At 40.4% G+C, this 16057-nt stretch overlaps 1 protein-coding gene and 1 long non-coding RNA gene across 2 annotated transcripts in view; one reads left to right on the top strand and one right to left on the bottom strand.

Moving 5' to 3' along the window:
• The window catches only part of cenpi (centromere protein I), a 95708-nt gene that overhangs the window by 63690 nt on the left and 15961 nt on the right, over window positions 1–16057 (bottom strand). The window contains exons 3-6 of the mRNA XM_041196253.1: window positions 12095–12213; window positions 5808–5915; window positions 4928–4976; window positions 1087–1133 (exon numbers count right to left, since the gene is read on the bottom strand). Coding sequence (XP_041052187.1) covers window positions 1087–1133; window positions 4928–4976; window positions 5808–5915; window positions 12095–12213 — 323 coding nt within the window. The remainder of the gene's footprint in view (window positions 1–1086; window positions 1134–4927; window positions 4977–5807; window positions 5916–12094; window positions 12214–16057) is intronic.
• The window catches only part of LOC121282528, a 124679-nt gene that overhangs the window by 95540 nt on the left and 13082 nt on the right, over window positions 1–16057 (top strand). Inside the window, exons 3-4 of the long non-coding RNA XR_005944059.1 lie at window positions 4460–4578; window positions 6444–6505. This is a non-coding gene — a long non-coding RNA (uncharacterized LOC121282528). The remainder of the gene's footprint in view (window positions 1–4459; window positions 4579–6443; window positions 6506–16057) is intronic.

Genomic DNA, 16057 nt, shown 5'->3' with positions numbered 1-16057 from the left:
ATAAATGGATTTTAAAACAAAGGTAAATTGTTAATAGTATGGGGCTATCACATAGCCTTGCTTAACACTGGTCCGGATTTAAGGGGACTGTTTCAGATCTTCCACTCGACAGTTGCAGTCAAACCGTCATGGAGCAGTTGCAAGGTTGTTATGAGCTTTCTTGGACATCCAGATCTCTGGAGCACAATCCACAAAGCCTCACAATTTGTTCAGTCAAATGCTTTGGTCAGGTCGATGAATCTAATGACAAGTTCCTAGTGTTGTTCTCGACATTTTTCTTGCTCTTTGTTGCCAGACAAATACATTTCAGAGGTTCCTCTGGATGGTCTAAAGCCACACTGTGTCACCAGGAGGATTTTCTCAGCCACAGGAACACTCTGAAGCTCTCCTTGAAGCACTGTAGCATTGACATTAATGACTGAGAGGCACTTGTTACCAATCTTTCAAAATGGCGAGAACTTGCCCATCAAGCTACATCACACTGAGTCCAAAGCCTTAATGATGAGGCAGAGCGACAGCAGAGTACAAATAGGAGCAAATCTTGCACTCCAGGTCCCACTGACCTCATTAGGCACATGGGGCAGGGCACCCCAAGATCCATGGGTTGAGAATCAGCCTGTTCGGTCACATGGAGACCCATGACAGAAACTTGTGACAATAAATAGATAGCACCTACGATTTGAGGGACAGCAACTGCTGCCAATATTCTACATAAAACTTCTGCATCTAATGTGATACTGTGGTCCAGTATGGAGCAGGTCACAGCCACAGCATTCAATTAGAGTTGGCATGTAATTCAGTAAAAGAAACACCTTTAACAAGCTAGTTATAGCAAATCTAGAGCTTATGCACTTTGAAACATTCAAAACAGATATATTGCTTTCACATACATGGTAGCAGACCCAGTAAACCTGTATTTAAAAAATGGTTTTTCAATAATTGACCTTAGAAAATTTCCACTAAGGTTACACGAGTGGCATGAAATTTGCTGCTGAGTGTCAATGGTTTTCATAACTCTAAGTATTCAATGTTAAGCATTTTAACCTTTAGAATAGGATGTTACAAAATCAAAATTAACTAACTTACCATTTTGGATTGCAGGTCTATTAGCTTCTTGACTCTGAATCGTTTAACTGAGAAATGGCAAGAAAGTACAACATTAATAATGCTGCATTTATTTAAAAGAAAATAAAATGCCAATCTTAAATCAGATTTTCACAATTGAAAAAAAAAGAGAATGCAAGGATTATGCCAGCATCTCAAATGTAGAAATTACACATTGCATTAAAGATCATTCTGGAAGATTTACTTTTCCATTCTCTCAGGGCTGCTTAACTCCCAAGTTTCCATTTTCAACCAGAACTATACGTCAAGACACCAGCAGCACAACAATTCAGCAATTGTTCCTGTTCCTCCACAGGATGTGCCGTTGAAGTTTCCACAGATAGAAACCATTTGAAATGACATGAACTTCCACTTTTACGCTAGTAGTCTCACTGTAAAAAATCCTTGAAAAAAGGTTATGCCTTGATGAATGAGGTGTATCTGCATACTAAGTTCATAATTACTGAACAACTTCTCTGGCCCTGAAAAACTAATTTTATATTCATGGAATGTCAAATTTCTCCATTATGGTAAATGTTCCAAAGTTTTTTAATATAATAAAATTGATTTTTTTTTTAAAAGTTTATGATACTTCATCTTCTACCTTAATCCCATGTGTATGTTTCAATCTTTATTTCAAACTGTAAAATGATTAAAAAGTGAAAGATAATTAGAGCATTTTACTTCCTGGTTTTCCATGTGAGAATTCTTCAACGTGATCAGCTGCTTAAGATGTTTGATGTCATCACTGTTGCTGAACACACAAGATCCCTATTGTTGGTACCAGAATTGAACTAGCTTCAGGAAAAGTAAAATCCATACCAGAGATGGCTAGGTATTTGCGCAAAGCTTTCTTCAAGGTCATGACTTCGCTGATGACTGAAAACTTATGGCAAATATTATCTACAAGGACATTTTTGCCATAGAGAAATTAGGGTGGAAATCAATGGGCATGGCTATGAAAAGAATTTACTCAAGTTGATCCTAATGCAGATGTATCTTCAGAGTTTTGGGCAGCCATGACACGAAAGCCAGCCCGGTTTCCAAGGATCTATGCTTGCCCCCACGTCCTCTTCATGTACATATTACCCATTGACGACATCATCCATTAACCCAAGGTCATGCCAATGATGCTCAAATCTGCTCCTCAATCACCTCTAGGCCTCCAGGATTCCAAGCCGACATCAAGGCACAGGTAAGTGCCAATTTTCAGCACCCCCACCCCGTAAAACAGCACTTCCTGACTAATCACTAATAGTTGAGCCATATGGCTTAAACCTATGTGATATTCCCTGCCTTTGCCCCTTCACCACTGAAGCCCTTAATGTTTGTCACCTCCAGACTCAATTAGGCCATTGCGCTCCTTGCCAACCTATCTTCAAATTTTCATAAACTCCAACTTCTCCAAAACGTAGCAATCCATGTCCTATCATGCACCAATAGCTATTCTATCCGTGCTAACCCAAATTGACTCTGTTCCAATACATTATATATATAAAACCCCTGTTCTCATCTCCAATTTCATTTTGCTTTATTTCTGTTTGCAGTAGCCCTCTTCTGCACCCTTAAGGTTCTATGATGCTGACCTGTATCCTCCCCCTCCCATTACACCACTATAGCGGTGCAGTCATCACTTACTTCAGCCAAATGCTGAAAACCCCCTTCCTAAAACATTACACCATTAAAAACCTGCTCAAACCCCATCTCCTTAAGAAGGGCTATACTTGCAATGGAGAAAGTTAAAGAAGGTTCACTAAGTTGATTCCTGGGATGGACAAGTTTTCTTATGAGGAAAGATTGAGTAGATTGGGCTTATATTCATTGGAGTTTGGAAGAACAAGAGGTGGTCTTATTGAAACATAAGATTCTGAATGGGCTTCATTGGGTAAAGGCTGAGAGGATGTTTCTCTTTGTGAGGGAAATCTAGAACAAGGGAGCAGTTTCATAATAAGAGGTCTCTCACTTAAGACAGAGATGATTTCGTGCGCGTTTGCATTGGGGAGTTGTGGCAGGTGGAAGAGAAAGAAGATGGACAAAAAGACCACAATCCTAGGACTTAAGAGCGTAGGACTGCAGAGTGAAAATGTATACTTGAAGATGAAGGTTTTAAAATTATGCTGGAATGACAGGTCAGATGGCCAAATTAGGGTAACAAGAGTCAGGTATTTGCCAATGGGACTTTACATAGGATGGCATATACGTTGCTGTATTGTAGCTAAATATAATTGTGATCATCTGAACTTTGGAATAAAAATGACCAATTTATGGATGGGATAAAGTCAACCAGCAATAAATTATATAGTTGCTCTTACATTTTCTTAGGTATATTTTGACTTCAAGAATTTCAATTGCTTTTGTGAATCTCTAAAAAAAAACCTTTCAAACCACATTCAAGATTGAGTGTACAGAGTTTGACAAACTAACGATTTCACCCCATACTCCAGATACTTTCTGACACTGAACCACACTGTCCACAATCTCCTATCCTATTCGACCCCAAGATCTCATAAGACGGTCTACTTCCACCTAAAACACTGGCTGCCATAAGCCCAACCACAGCCAATCTGCTGCTGAAATGTTTGTGCATACCTATGTAACACCCACATTCGACTATTCCAGTCTTCTCCTTACCAACCTGTCACACATCACCTTCAAACTTCAGTTCGCCCAAAACACTGTTGCCAACATCCAATCCTGTACCAAGTCTAACTCATGGGCCCTCAGTCCTTGCTGACCTGGCTGCTGATCCTCAAATTTAAAATTCTCCTTAAACTGAAGTCCCTTCATGGCTTACCTCTTCCCATCTCTGTAACCTCCTGCCCAACCCAAATTTCACCAGTAATCTGGCCTCTGGGGCATCTTCCCCATCCTCCTCCCACTTTTGGCAGCTGTGGCTTCAGCCCCTGAGGAATTCCCTTCTTAAACTCCACTGCATCTCCATCTCACTTTCTTTCAAGACCCTCCTTAAATTACACTTCTTTGACCAGTCTTTTCATCACACCATCTAACATCTAATCCTTTGGCTTGTCATTTTTTTAAAATCTCACCACAGTGAAAAACTTTGAGATGTTTGTGTAGGTTAACGGTATTTTATAACTGCATGCTGTTGCTATAACTCAATGTGCCACCAAAATTACACGCCACAAAATAGAATGAACAACAAGCAGGTTGCAATAGGTTGCAGTGTATTTTGCATCCTGCACCTGCCATCAGCAAGGCTACACTGGCAGTCTTCCAAAATTTGCTCAGGTCTTCTCAAGCATGGATATAACTTGTCATGATACCATATTTGACTACATCAATCCCATGTTATCAAACTATGAATTTTAATTAGTTTTTTTGATCCTTATCATAGGATGTGGGCATCACAGCACTTATTTGCCCTTCAACTGATTGGTTTGCTAGGCCATTTCAGAGGATAATTAAGAATCAAGCACATTTTGTGGGTCTGGAGTTACATGTAGGCCAGATCGGGTAAGTATGGCAGATTTCCGTCCTTAAAAATATTACTTTATATAGCTCAACTGGGCAAGGAAAATGTTATATCATGACCAAATAAATTAGCTGCAACCACTCTATATGCAACTTAGCTACATACTGGAAACACATTTTTAAGCATAGTTAGCGATTAAAGTCTCTGGGTCACATATACAAAGCAGCCACCCCATCAAAATATCGACAGCCACGATGACGTCTAATACACAAACACATCATTGCAAAATCCAAAGACAAGTCTTTCCTTTTGTATGTGCCAGTTATCAGAAAATTTAATATACAGTTTTAATTTCTGACACAGAATACTTCTGCTGCTTTTGCTACTTACCATTTTCCTTTTTAGTTAGCAGGTACAATAGGTGACATATATAGGGACACTGGAAAGAAAAAAATTCTTGTCTGAATTAAAGTTCAAAGATCAAAATGCTGAAGTTAAATATTTTGGTGTGAACAATTTTACATAAAAAAAGCTGAAAAACTCTAAGTTCCAGAGTTTTCTTTGTACACTGCTTGAGTTGCTTTCATTACAGGTGGAAAGCAAATTTGATTACCAATGGTTTATTAATTTATAACTATTGTGTGGTACATGACAAAAAAATTAACAAGCTTCCAAAAAAGCTAAGTTATTATAAGCCCTTTTTTAAACAAATAGAATTGTAACTTGTATTTACAGCATAAGTCTCTTAACCATGCCCTTGCATTTAGAAAGTTGAGCAGTGTTTAATCAATGAATAACATAACGGATTCAACACATCAGATACAGAGAAACAATTTCTGCTGGTGGATAAATCCAGAGCAAGAGGGCATCCTCTTGAAATTAGAGCTGTGCCATTTAGGGATGAAATTAAGAAGCACTTTCTCTACATGAAAGGTGGTGGAACTGTTGAACGTTCTCTCCCACAAGGCGGTGAATGCTGGGTCCTTTGAAATTTTCAAAATCTAGAACTTTAGATTTTTATTAGGTTCCCATGTTCCACACAATAGCTCTTTTCAACCTTGTCAGTGTCTTGCATAAAAGGTCTGAGGCCTTTGCTATTGCAATTTTAAGAAAAAAATTGCCCAGTCTCTACCGTGCAAAGCCAACAGCTGGCTAATAAACTTAACTTTAGCCAGTTATGAGACTACAGTTCCACCCTCCTTCCTTATCCCCCAGTTACATCCACTACATCCAATTTACCCAATCAGGAACAATTTGTAGCATTTCTTACCAGCTTGTCATTCTGAAGGTAGAAGAAAATGATGCCATACAATGAATGTAATTGCTTCTTTGAGTCCAAAAGATCAAACACGGTTAACAACCATCTGATAAACAGCACCTGCAAAGAGAGAAATCAACTTCCAATCAGGCAGTGTTTAATTCGTATGTCAATTGCATCCTGCCCCTCTCTATATGGTTGGATTTGTACCATCCTTCTCCAAAAAAGTGTTATTAATTTTGCATTTCAACAATAATAAGCCAACTTCTGCACAGCTTGTGCCTACTCTTCTGCAGAAACATTGCAAATCTGTTTGGAAAATTGAGTCCTCATCTTCTGCACATTCATTCATTTCTTGATGTCCTTTTACAGAACTTGTCTAAAGTATAACAGAGCGCTAACGGTGGTGGGCCCATAAGGGAAAAACAAATGAGATACAAGATAGCAAACTAAAGTTATCAAGCCCTCTGTATCACTGTGTTCACTTCTCATGTCATCTTGCCATTAAAACCAGGCCCTTCATATCTACAGATAGTGAACCTTGCGCTTGCTGTGAAGAATTTAAGATTTAAAATGTAGAGTCAACATCAGAAATGTTTACCGAGTCATTTATTTTCCGGGTGGCGATTGACCCATTTTGTACTCCAGATTTTCCACTAGCCCCAAGAACAATACTGTTTCATCGATCAAGCAGTAGGTGCAAACCAAAGGTAAAATTACTTTCATTCATTGACACACTATTTTGTCTCAACTCTGATAAGTAATAGCAACTATATTTGTTTGGAGGGTATCTCAACTCTGACTTACACAGCCTGCTCTCAGAATCAACGTTGCTTGGCAGTTGACCTTTTTCAGGCACGTAAACATTGCTGGTTTTTCCTCATTGTGGAAATTTTTACCCCTCATTGACCATCTACAAGGCAATTCCTTCCTACACACCCAACTTCAGGCCTCTTGTCTTTAGTGTTCAAACTTCAAGACCCCATACCCTGGTCACAGAACCATCAACATCTCCAGATCCTGAAATATGTCTCAATATTTCATGTGTCTCAATTTCTAAATCCAAGGTCCCTTCTCCCAGTGATCCACCAAATGCTCCGACAAACTCTTTTCCAGTATTTCCAGGGTTCCTTTCCTCTTTCCAATACTCCCAGATGCCAGAACCTTCAATATATTGCTAGAACCCAAAAGCCAGTGGCCAGAATCAAAGAAAGGAAGAAAAGAACTTGTATATATTCAGCATCCTTCATTTTCTCACAATATCCCAAAGCACTGTACTGAGATAGATAGGTTCTTGATTGGTAAGGGGACCAAAGGTTACAAGGAGAAGGCGGGAGAACGGGGTTGAGAAACTTATCAGCCATGATTGAATGGCGGAGCAGACTCAATGGGCTGAATGGCCTAATTCCTGCTCCTATGTCTTATGGTCTTATGTACAGGTAATGAGGTATTTTTGAACTGTAGTTTAATGTAGGAAACACAGCAACCAATTTGCATTTAGCAAGGCTCGACCAACAGCGATGAGATATCGAGCAGATAATTTGTTTTAGGGATTCTGGCTGAGAGATAATTGGTGGCTAGGACACCAAGAAGAACTCCCCTGCTCCTCTTCAAATAGTGCTATTGGATCTTTTTAGTCGAACTGAGGATAGATGAAGCTTCAGTTCAATGTCTTATCTGAAAGACAGCACCTCAGGCACTGTAACACTCCCTCAGTACTACAGTGGAGTGTCAACTTAGATTATGGGCTCATGCCATATTGTGCTGGATCTCAGCCTCCCACCTCAAAATGAGATATTCCACTCCCTCCCTCTGACACAATGTGCTCAATGTCTGGCCCAACATGACCCTAATCCCTATAATTTTTCTCATCATGACCCCTCCCATCATTTAGCTGCACTCATTCACTGCTCTGTCAGCTTTTCTTCCACTTATGATTCTTCATGGTGCTAATCCACCACTGAATATTCTAACAGCAGAAATCTTTGAAAGCACTTGAAGTGAATGCAAATGTAGCACTTGAAGTAAATAAATTTACAAGTAATCTTAATTGTTAAAATGTCTTAGTAAACAGCGAGGATAAATAAAAGGAAGACATAGACAGGCTGGTGAAATAATTGAACTATAGCAGGTGTAATTTAACACAAAGGGATTCGAAGAATGGTTACAGTACAGGGAGCCATTTAGCCCAATGTGTCCATGCCTGTCCTCTGCAAGATTCAGTTTGGTAGGAAGAATGAAGATAGGCAATATAAACTAAATGTTACAATTTTAAAAAGGGTGCAGGAATAGAGACCTGAGGGCATATGCGCACAATTCTTTGAAAGTGGAATGACAGGTTGAGAAGGATGTTAAAAAAGGAATAGTGGATTACTGTCTTTAGAAACAGAAGCAGAATACAAAAACAAGGAATTAATGCTAAACCTTTACAAACACTAAGTTTCCAGCTGGAGTACTGTGGCCAATTCAAGACACCAAACTTCTAAAGGATGTCAAAACCTTACAAAGAAAGCAAAGGTAATTTACAAGAATGTCCCAGAGATGGAATGCTTCAGTTACATGGATAGGTTAGAGATCTTGGGCTGCTCTCCTGAGCAGAGCAAGTTAAAGAAGAGCTTTGATAGAAGTATTCAAAATCATAAATCGTTTTGATAATCAACAAGGTTTCCAGCAACAGTTGGGTTGCTAACTGGAGAACACGGGTTTAAAGTGATTGGCAAAAGAACCAGAGGCAATTTGAAGTATTTTTTATGCACTGAGTTGCAATCTGGAATGCACTGCCTGAAAAGGCAATAAAATATTCAATAATAACATTAAAAAAGGAACTTGAATAAACACTTGGAAAGGAAACAATTACTGGGCTATGGTGAAAAAGCAGGGGAGTGGGAATAGTTGGACAGCTGTTTCAAAGAGCTAGCACAAACAGAATGGCCTGAATGGCATCATTTTGTACTCAGTATGATTCAAAGAGGTGCCAAGGATAAATCCTTGTGGTCCCAAAGATAACACTATAAGGCAGCAAGGGAAGTCATGCTGAAGATCCCTTTCACAATCAGATATTGAAGCAGTACATATGCAGCCTTCTCATTGGCAATGCTAAGAGAAATCAACTAATTTTTAATGAATGTTCTGAACCTCTCCCCAGGTGACTAGAATTAATGATACAAAGTTTAGTTCACCAGCTGAAGGTACAGTTGTTGACAGATCAATATTCTGTTACTCTACAATTGTTATCAATTGGGCACTGGAAAGAGAGTGGCAAAGGATTGTGGAACCACATGGATTCTCTCCCTTTGCAGAGTTGTAGTTAGAAAGAATACAGCAGGACCAGCAGCAAACTTCCTCAATTAATATACATCTTGTGCTCTTGCTGCTGCTGCCTTCCACAACACTTCTGTGTTTCTGGCACCAAATTCAAAATGATTACGTCCATTAAAAAAAACAGAAAACCAACTGGCAATTTCCTCAAGTAAAAGCAACTGATAAAGGATCAAGCAGCTGCCCTTTATGATTTCCCTTGTTGAAAACTAATATTTTGTTAAGTTTGCTTGACTGTTGATTTCACCACAAAATGAAAGTTTTGTCAAGCTTCCATTTAAATATTGTTTTACTAAAGTGGTGGGCTGAATGCCAAGGCATGATTATGAACTATGAAAACTTTGTTACTCAGATTCTGATGTGCAAATCAAAATAAATCAGCAGTGTTACATCAAGCTCGTTCCAATTATAATTTGATTTGTAGCTCACCTTCTGCCAGGCCAATTCCTAGTTTGTGCTGAGCCTATTATTACCTCTTACATAGTGTTATAGAAAAGGAAAAATTAAAAGCATAGATTAGATACCTGCTTTTGATTGCTAATGATCCTTGCTAGAAAATCATGCATGGCTGAAACTACAGATGAGGTATAAAGATAAACTAGATGAAAACCCTTAGGAAATGCATGATATTCAATTATCTAAGTATTCTCTGCTGTTACTCTGGCACGGCTAATACCTATGGGGCCAAGTCCTGAAGCAGGCATTTTAGCTCTCATTAAGCAACTTAAAAGGGTTGTGAATTTTGGAATTGTCTACCCCAGGGTGGTGTGGATGTTCAGTCACAGAATCTCACAGTGCAGAAGAGGCCCTTTGGCCCATTGAGTCTGCACCGACACGAGAAACGCCTGACCTACCTACCTAATCCCATTTACCAGCACTTGGCCCATAGCCTTGAATGTTATGACGTGCCAAGTACTCATCCAGGTACTTTTAAAAAGGATGTGAGGCAACCCGCCTCCACCACCCTCCCAGGCAGCGCATTCCAGACCGTCACCACCCTCTGGGTAAAAAAGTTTTTCCTTACATCCCCCCTAAACCTCCTGCCCCTCACCTTGAATTTATGTCCCTTCGTGACTGACCATTCAACTAAGGGGAACAGCTGCTCCCTATCCATCCTGTCCATGCCCCTCATAATCTTGTACACCTCCATCAGGTCACCCCTCAGTCTTCTCTACTCCAACAAAAACAACCCAAGTCTATCCAACCTCTCTTCATAACTTAAATGTTTCATCCCACACAACATCCTGGTGAATCTCCTCTGCACTTCAGCCAGTGCAATCACATCCTTCCTATAATGTGGCGACCAGAACTGCACACAGTACTCCAGCTGTGGCCTCGCCAAGGTTCGAAACAACTCCAACATGATCTCCCTATTTTTGTAATCTATGCCTCGGTTGATAAAGGCAAGTGTCCCATATGCTTTTTACACCACCCCACTAACATGCCCCTTCACCTTCAGAGATCTATGGACACACGCCAAGGTCCCTTTGTTCCTCAGAACTTCCTAGTGTCATGCCGTTCATTGAATACTTCCTTGTCAAATTACTCCTTCCAAAGTGTATCACCTCACACTTTTCAGGGTTAAATTCCATCTGCCACTTATCTGCCCATTTGACCATCCCGTCTATATCTTCCTGTAGCCCAAGACACTCAACCTCACTGTTAACCACCCGGCCAATCTTTGTGTCATCCGCAAACTTACTAATTCTACCCCCCACATAGTCATCTATGTCATTTATATAAATGACAAACAATAGGGGACCCAGCACAGATCCCTGTGGTACGCCAGTGGACACTGGCTTCCAGTCACTAAAGCATCCTTCTGTCATCACCTTCTGTCTCCTACAACTAAGCCAATTTTGAATCCACCTTATCAAGTTACCCTGTATCCCATGTGCATTTGCCTTCTTTAAAAGTCTCTCATGTGGGAACTTGTTAAAGGCTTCGCTGAAATCCATATAAACTACATCAACTGCACTAACCTCATCTACACACCTGGTCACTTCCTCAAAAAATTCAATCAGTCATTGAGTATATTCAAGACAGCGGTCAATAGATTTTTGGATATTGTTATGAGACAGCCTTTCGGTAAAGCCGAGTTATTCAAAAATCCCAGAGGGAAACTTTAAACAACAGACATAGCCTATATTTTTAAGTGGTATGTTTGAGATGCAACTTTAAATTCAGAAATCAGACCACCATTTCTCCAGGGGTTTTATATTAAACTAAATGAAACATTTCATTACGTTACAACACATTGAACACATAACACATGGCTACAACTTACTACGAACAGAACTTTTAACAAATTCCCAAGCTAATCTCCATTAAGGCAACAGCAACCTTTCGGCTTAACCAGACACCAGGCAAAGCATTTTCACCTTACAAATTCAAAATGAGGTTCCTTTTACTTTGGTTCCTGTGGCGATAGTTGTAGGCTTACAGCTTCTTTGATCTTACATTGCCTCTGCCCTGCACATACAAAACTGCTGAAGTTATACCTAGCACAGCTCACTGAATGTAAATTCTCATTGTATCATCAGCCTCTTCTAACAATAAAACCCCTTTCATAGTACCAATTTTATTAATATCAACATATTGCTTGGTCTCTGTTCACTAGGTGCCAGATTTCACTCGCCTTCTTGAAAGCTGTATTCAAAAAATGCAAATACATTCTCACTTACATTTCAAAACTATTACACATCAAAACAACCAGACTAACTGGTTTTAATCCAATTAAGACACACCCACAGACTAAGCCTCTATTTTAAAAAAAATATTTTCCAATAATATTATATACGTTAATAGCTTCATGGCAGATACTAAGAGAATTAAGAGATAGACGTATAGTGCGTGAAGGCGGAGTTGAGATAGAAGATCAGTCATCAACTTGTTGATTTGGAGACCAGACTTGATGGATCAAACAGCCTTCTCCAGCTCCTATTTTTAATGTTTTTGTGTTATTTTCTACACTGACTAACCTGGACATTGATGGTAGGTTTCCTTGTACACATCCAAGAGATAGCGTTTGTCACTGCACTTACTGGGACCGAGGAGGCAGGAATAAGGCACTTTAAGAGGCGCGTATTAAATCTGTCAACTGTGAAAACATGCAAATCATTAGTGTTTTATTCCGGTGAAAAGAGGAAATTTGTGAAAATTAAAAATAGTACACATTTTACAAAAGGCTAACTTGAAAACCAACTACAGTTTGCAAAGGTACAGCTGTGTACCTATCATGCTTACCATCATTGATGTCAACAGAATAGCCCTATTTGAAGGTTTATATGACGGCAATAAACGAATTTAAGAAAAATTAAACGGCTGTTCGGTAGCCCAGAACTTGTATTGCTGAAGATAAGAGACATGCTATCAATGCTTTTCGTCTTGCAATCATCAGGTCGGTTACGCAAATAAACCAACAGTGAAGAGAACAACTTCTGCTGCATGAAACGAGAGTGCTGATTGGTTGGCAAGTGGACTCTTATTGGTAGAGACATTGCCATGGAGAATAAAGAAGAGAACAGTTAACTGGCAACCTTTTGTTTCAAATTCAAACCAGGCAGATGAACTCTGGTCAAGGCATTGCCATGGGGAATGAACCTGGGAATGGCTGTCCTCCAAAGCTTTGGTTCAGTTGGAAAAGGCGTGATGCGTGGACATGCTACTTCTGTCTGCATAGGACAGTGCTAGGTGTGTGAATATATGTGGTTTCTAGCATGTGTAAGTGAGCCACACTACAAGCCCGACTGATAATCTTAAATTGGTTTTCAGCGTAATTCTTAATAAAATCAAGGTTGTTTAGCAAGTGTTATCCAATCGTGGAATCACATCTAATGTTCGACACCATGTTTTGAGTTATGCAAGCATGGGCTGGTTAGGTACAGTCAGTACTTTGCTGTTGCAAACAGCCAAGGGGATGTGCTGTTTGACACGATCCTCCAGTCGTTGGGATGTATGGCCTATATACCTGGCATCGCAGCGGCACTGAAATTCATATACCACATTACACATTTGTGTGCGATAGACAGGACGTCTTTTTGGCTTGACAGCAGCATCCTGCTAGTGAGGAATACCACTCATGTTGTTACTACGTAGTAACAGCATACAACAGCTAGCTTCACCTGTTGCTCAAACGTTTGAGACACCTTACCCTTCCAGGGTAACCTAAGGGCCGAAAGCAGTGGCCTTAGGTCCATTCAGGAATTTGCGCGATTTGCAGCGAGCAATGATCTGATCAGGGTAGCCATTACCCCATAGGATGGCTTTGATGTGCCCTGTTTCGGCATCAAGCTTGCATGGAGAGAAAATGGCTATCGCCCTATTTACAACATTGCCAATAAGGCCAATCCTATAGCGTGTTAAACTATAGGAATCCCAATGTGTATATTGACCAGTGAAGGCAGGCTTGCAGTAGACAATAGTAGAGAGCCCATTGGCAGATTTCTCAACTAGCACGTCAAGGAAAGTGAGCTCATTTGACTGCTCCATTTCAGAGGTGAATTTGAGCACAGGATGGAGCCCATTAAGGTGTGTAAAGACATTCTTACATGTAGCTGCGGATTCATAAAAAGCAAACATATCATCTACATATCAGAAATATGGAAGGGGTAGGAGGTTAAGTGTCATTCCATCGAAGATACGTTTCTTGAGGAAACCAACAAAGGTGTTTGAGAGAGCTGGGCCTAGAAGGGATCACAAGGCAACACCATCTATTTGGGCATACATGATGTTGTTAAAACGGAACTCAATTGCACAAGTTGCTGAGTTCATGAGTTGAATGAGTACAGATTCAGACATTAGCAGTGCATCTAGATTGCCATGATTTAGTAATGTGGTGCAAATGTCTCTGGCTTCCTTGAGCGGTACATTGGTGATTCGGCTAGCAATGTCAAACAAGCACATGGATAAGGCATTGCTATCAATCTGCACGTCCTGAATGGTCTATGCAAAGGTGCAGGAATCCTTCACCATGGAAAACTTGCTCAGAATTGGTTGTAGCTACTAACCCAACCATTCAGCTAATTCATGTTGTGCACAACCAGTCATAGATAAGGCAGGGTGTAAAAGGACATAATTTTTGTGTGCCTTGGGCAGCCCCTACATAAGCGGACGCAGTGAGCCATGAGGATGAATCCTGTCATATATATCACTGAGCAGCTCATTACTCTTACACATGCCCAACAAGTGTTTTTGGAACTTGCTTTCAAGCAGGGCTGTTCAATCGTGCTTAGCAGCAGGCCCAATGGATACAAATTTGGGCTCATCATCAAGAATAGCGTGCATTTTGGTGATATAGTCAGACTCGTTGAGGATGACTATTCCAGTCCCTTTGCCGGGCTTACAGCTGTGCATGATTGGGTTGGCCTTCAGGCTGCACAACGCTAGCAGGCATTTGCGTTGCATGTGAAAATCAGCCAAGTCATTTAGAACCCTGCAATATGTGCACGCTAGATTAGCTAGGTGTGCTTTCAATGATTCAGCATCTTCAGTGGATGCTGGTTTGTGGTGGGATAGCTGGGAGTAGAGGAACTCGAACTCAGCAAATACCTCTTCCTGTTTGATATTGGACAAAAGCACACCAAAATTGAAGCCATGCGCAGGAACAAATTTCTCACTTTCAGAGCGTTTGTGGTCAGAAAGATTTACTACATGTTTGGTGAAGTCATTAATTGCACTGCCAAGCTGCTTCTGAGAGTTTACAGTGCAGGTGTGCTTCAAGCAGGTATTGTTTATCGTGCAGTCATCAATTGAGGTAATATAGCAGCACAACCAAATCAAACTGAAAAATGGAAGGTATTTGCACACCTCTGACCAAGTGCAGTGAATGACATAAATTAGTTATCATTACGCACCTTAATGAGCTCTATGTTGCACTCAAATTCACCTTTGAAATGGAACAGTCAAACGAGCTCACTTTCCTGGACGTGTTTGTTAAGATTCTCTACTACTGTCTACCGGAATCCAACCTTCACTTGTCAATATACATATTGGGGTTCTTACAGTTCCATGTGCTAAGATTGGCCTTTCTGGCAACCTCGTAAATAGGGCCTGAGCCATTTGCTCACCATGCAAGCACAATGCTGAAATAGGGCACATCAAAGCCATCCTGTGGGATAATGGCTAACCTGATCAGATTATTACTCACTGTATATCAAGCAAACTCATGAATGGGCCGAAGGCCGCCACTTTTCGCCCTGAAAAGAGCCCAATCTACCTTAGATGGGTACGGTATCTCAAAACTCTGATCTGCAGGGGAAGCTAGCTTTTTGCACACCATTACCATGAAGTAGTAACACGTGGTATTCTCCACTAACATGAGGCTGCCATCAAGCCAAAAAGATGTTTTACCTATCACACAAATGAGTAACGTGTTATGTGAATCTCAGCGCCGGAATGATGCCAGGTGTGAAGGCCGTACCTCCCAACGACTGGCAGATCATGTCAAATAGCACGTCCCCACGGCTGTTCGCAACAAGCAAAGTACTGACTGTACCCAACCAACTCATGCTTGCAAACTCAAAATATATAGTGTCCAACATTAGATGTGCTTATACATTTGGACAACACTTATCAAACAATTGTTATTGTATGAAGAATTATATTGAAAACCAATTTAAGATTATCAGTCAGGCTCGCAGTGTAGCTAGAAAACACATATACTCATTCACAGAGTCCTGTCCTTCTGTCTGCATGTTCACACATTCCATCTCTTCAACTAAACAAAAGCTTGAGGGACAGCCATTTCCTGGTCTATTTCTCATGGCAATGTCTTGACCAGAGTCAACCTGCCTGGTCTGAATTTGAAACAAAAGCTTGCCAGTTAACAGTTCTCTGCTGCACTGTCTATGGTAACGCCTCTACCAATCAGAATCCACCTGCCATACAATCAGCACCTCTCTTCTCATGCAATATAAATCATTGTTCCCTTACTGATGGTTTAC

The sequence above is a fragment of the Carcharodon carcharias genome, chromosome 9, assembly GCF_017639515.1.
Source record: "Carcharodon carcharias isolate sCarCar2 chromosome 9, sCarCar2.pri, whole genome shotgun sequence".
Classification (NCBI taxonomy): domain Eukaryota; kingdom Metazoa; phylum Chordata; class Chondrichthyes; order Lamniformes; family Lamnidae; genus Carcharodon; species Carcharodon carcharias.
This window is presented reverse-complemented; position numbering and strand designations above follow the sequence as displayed.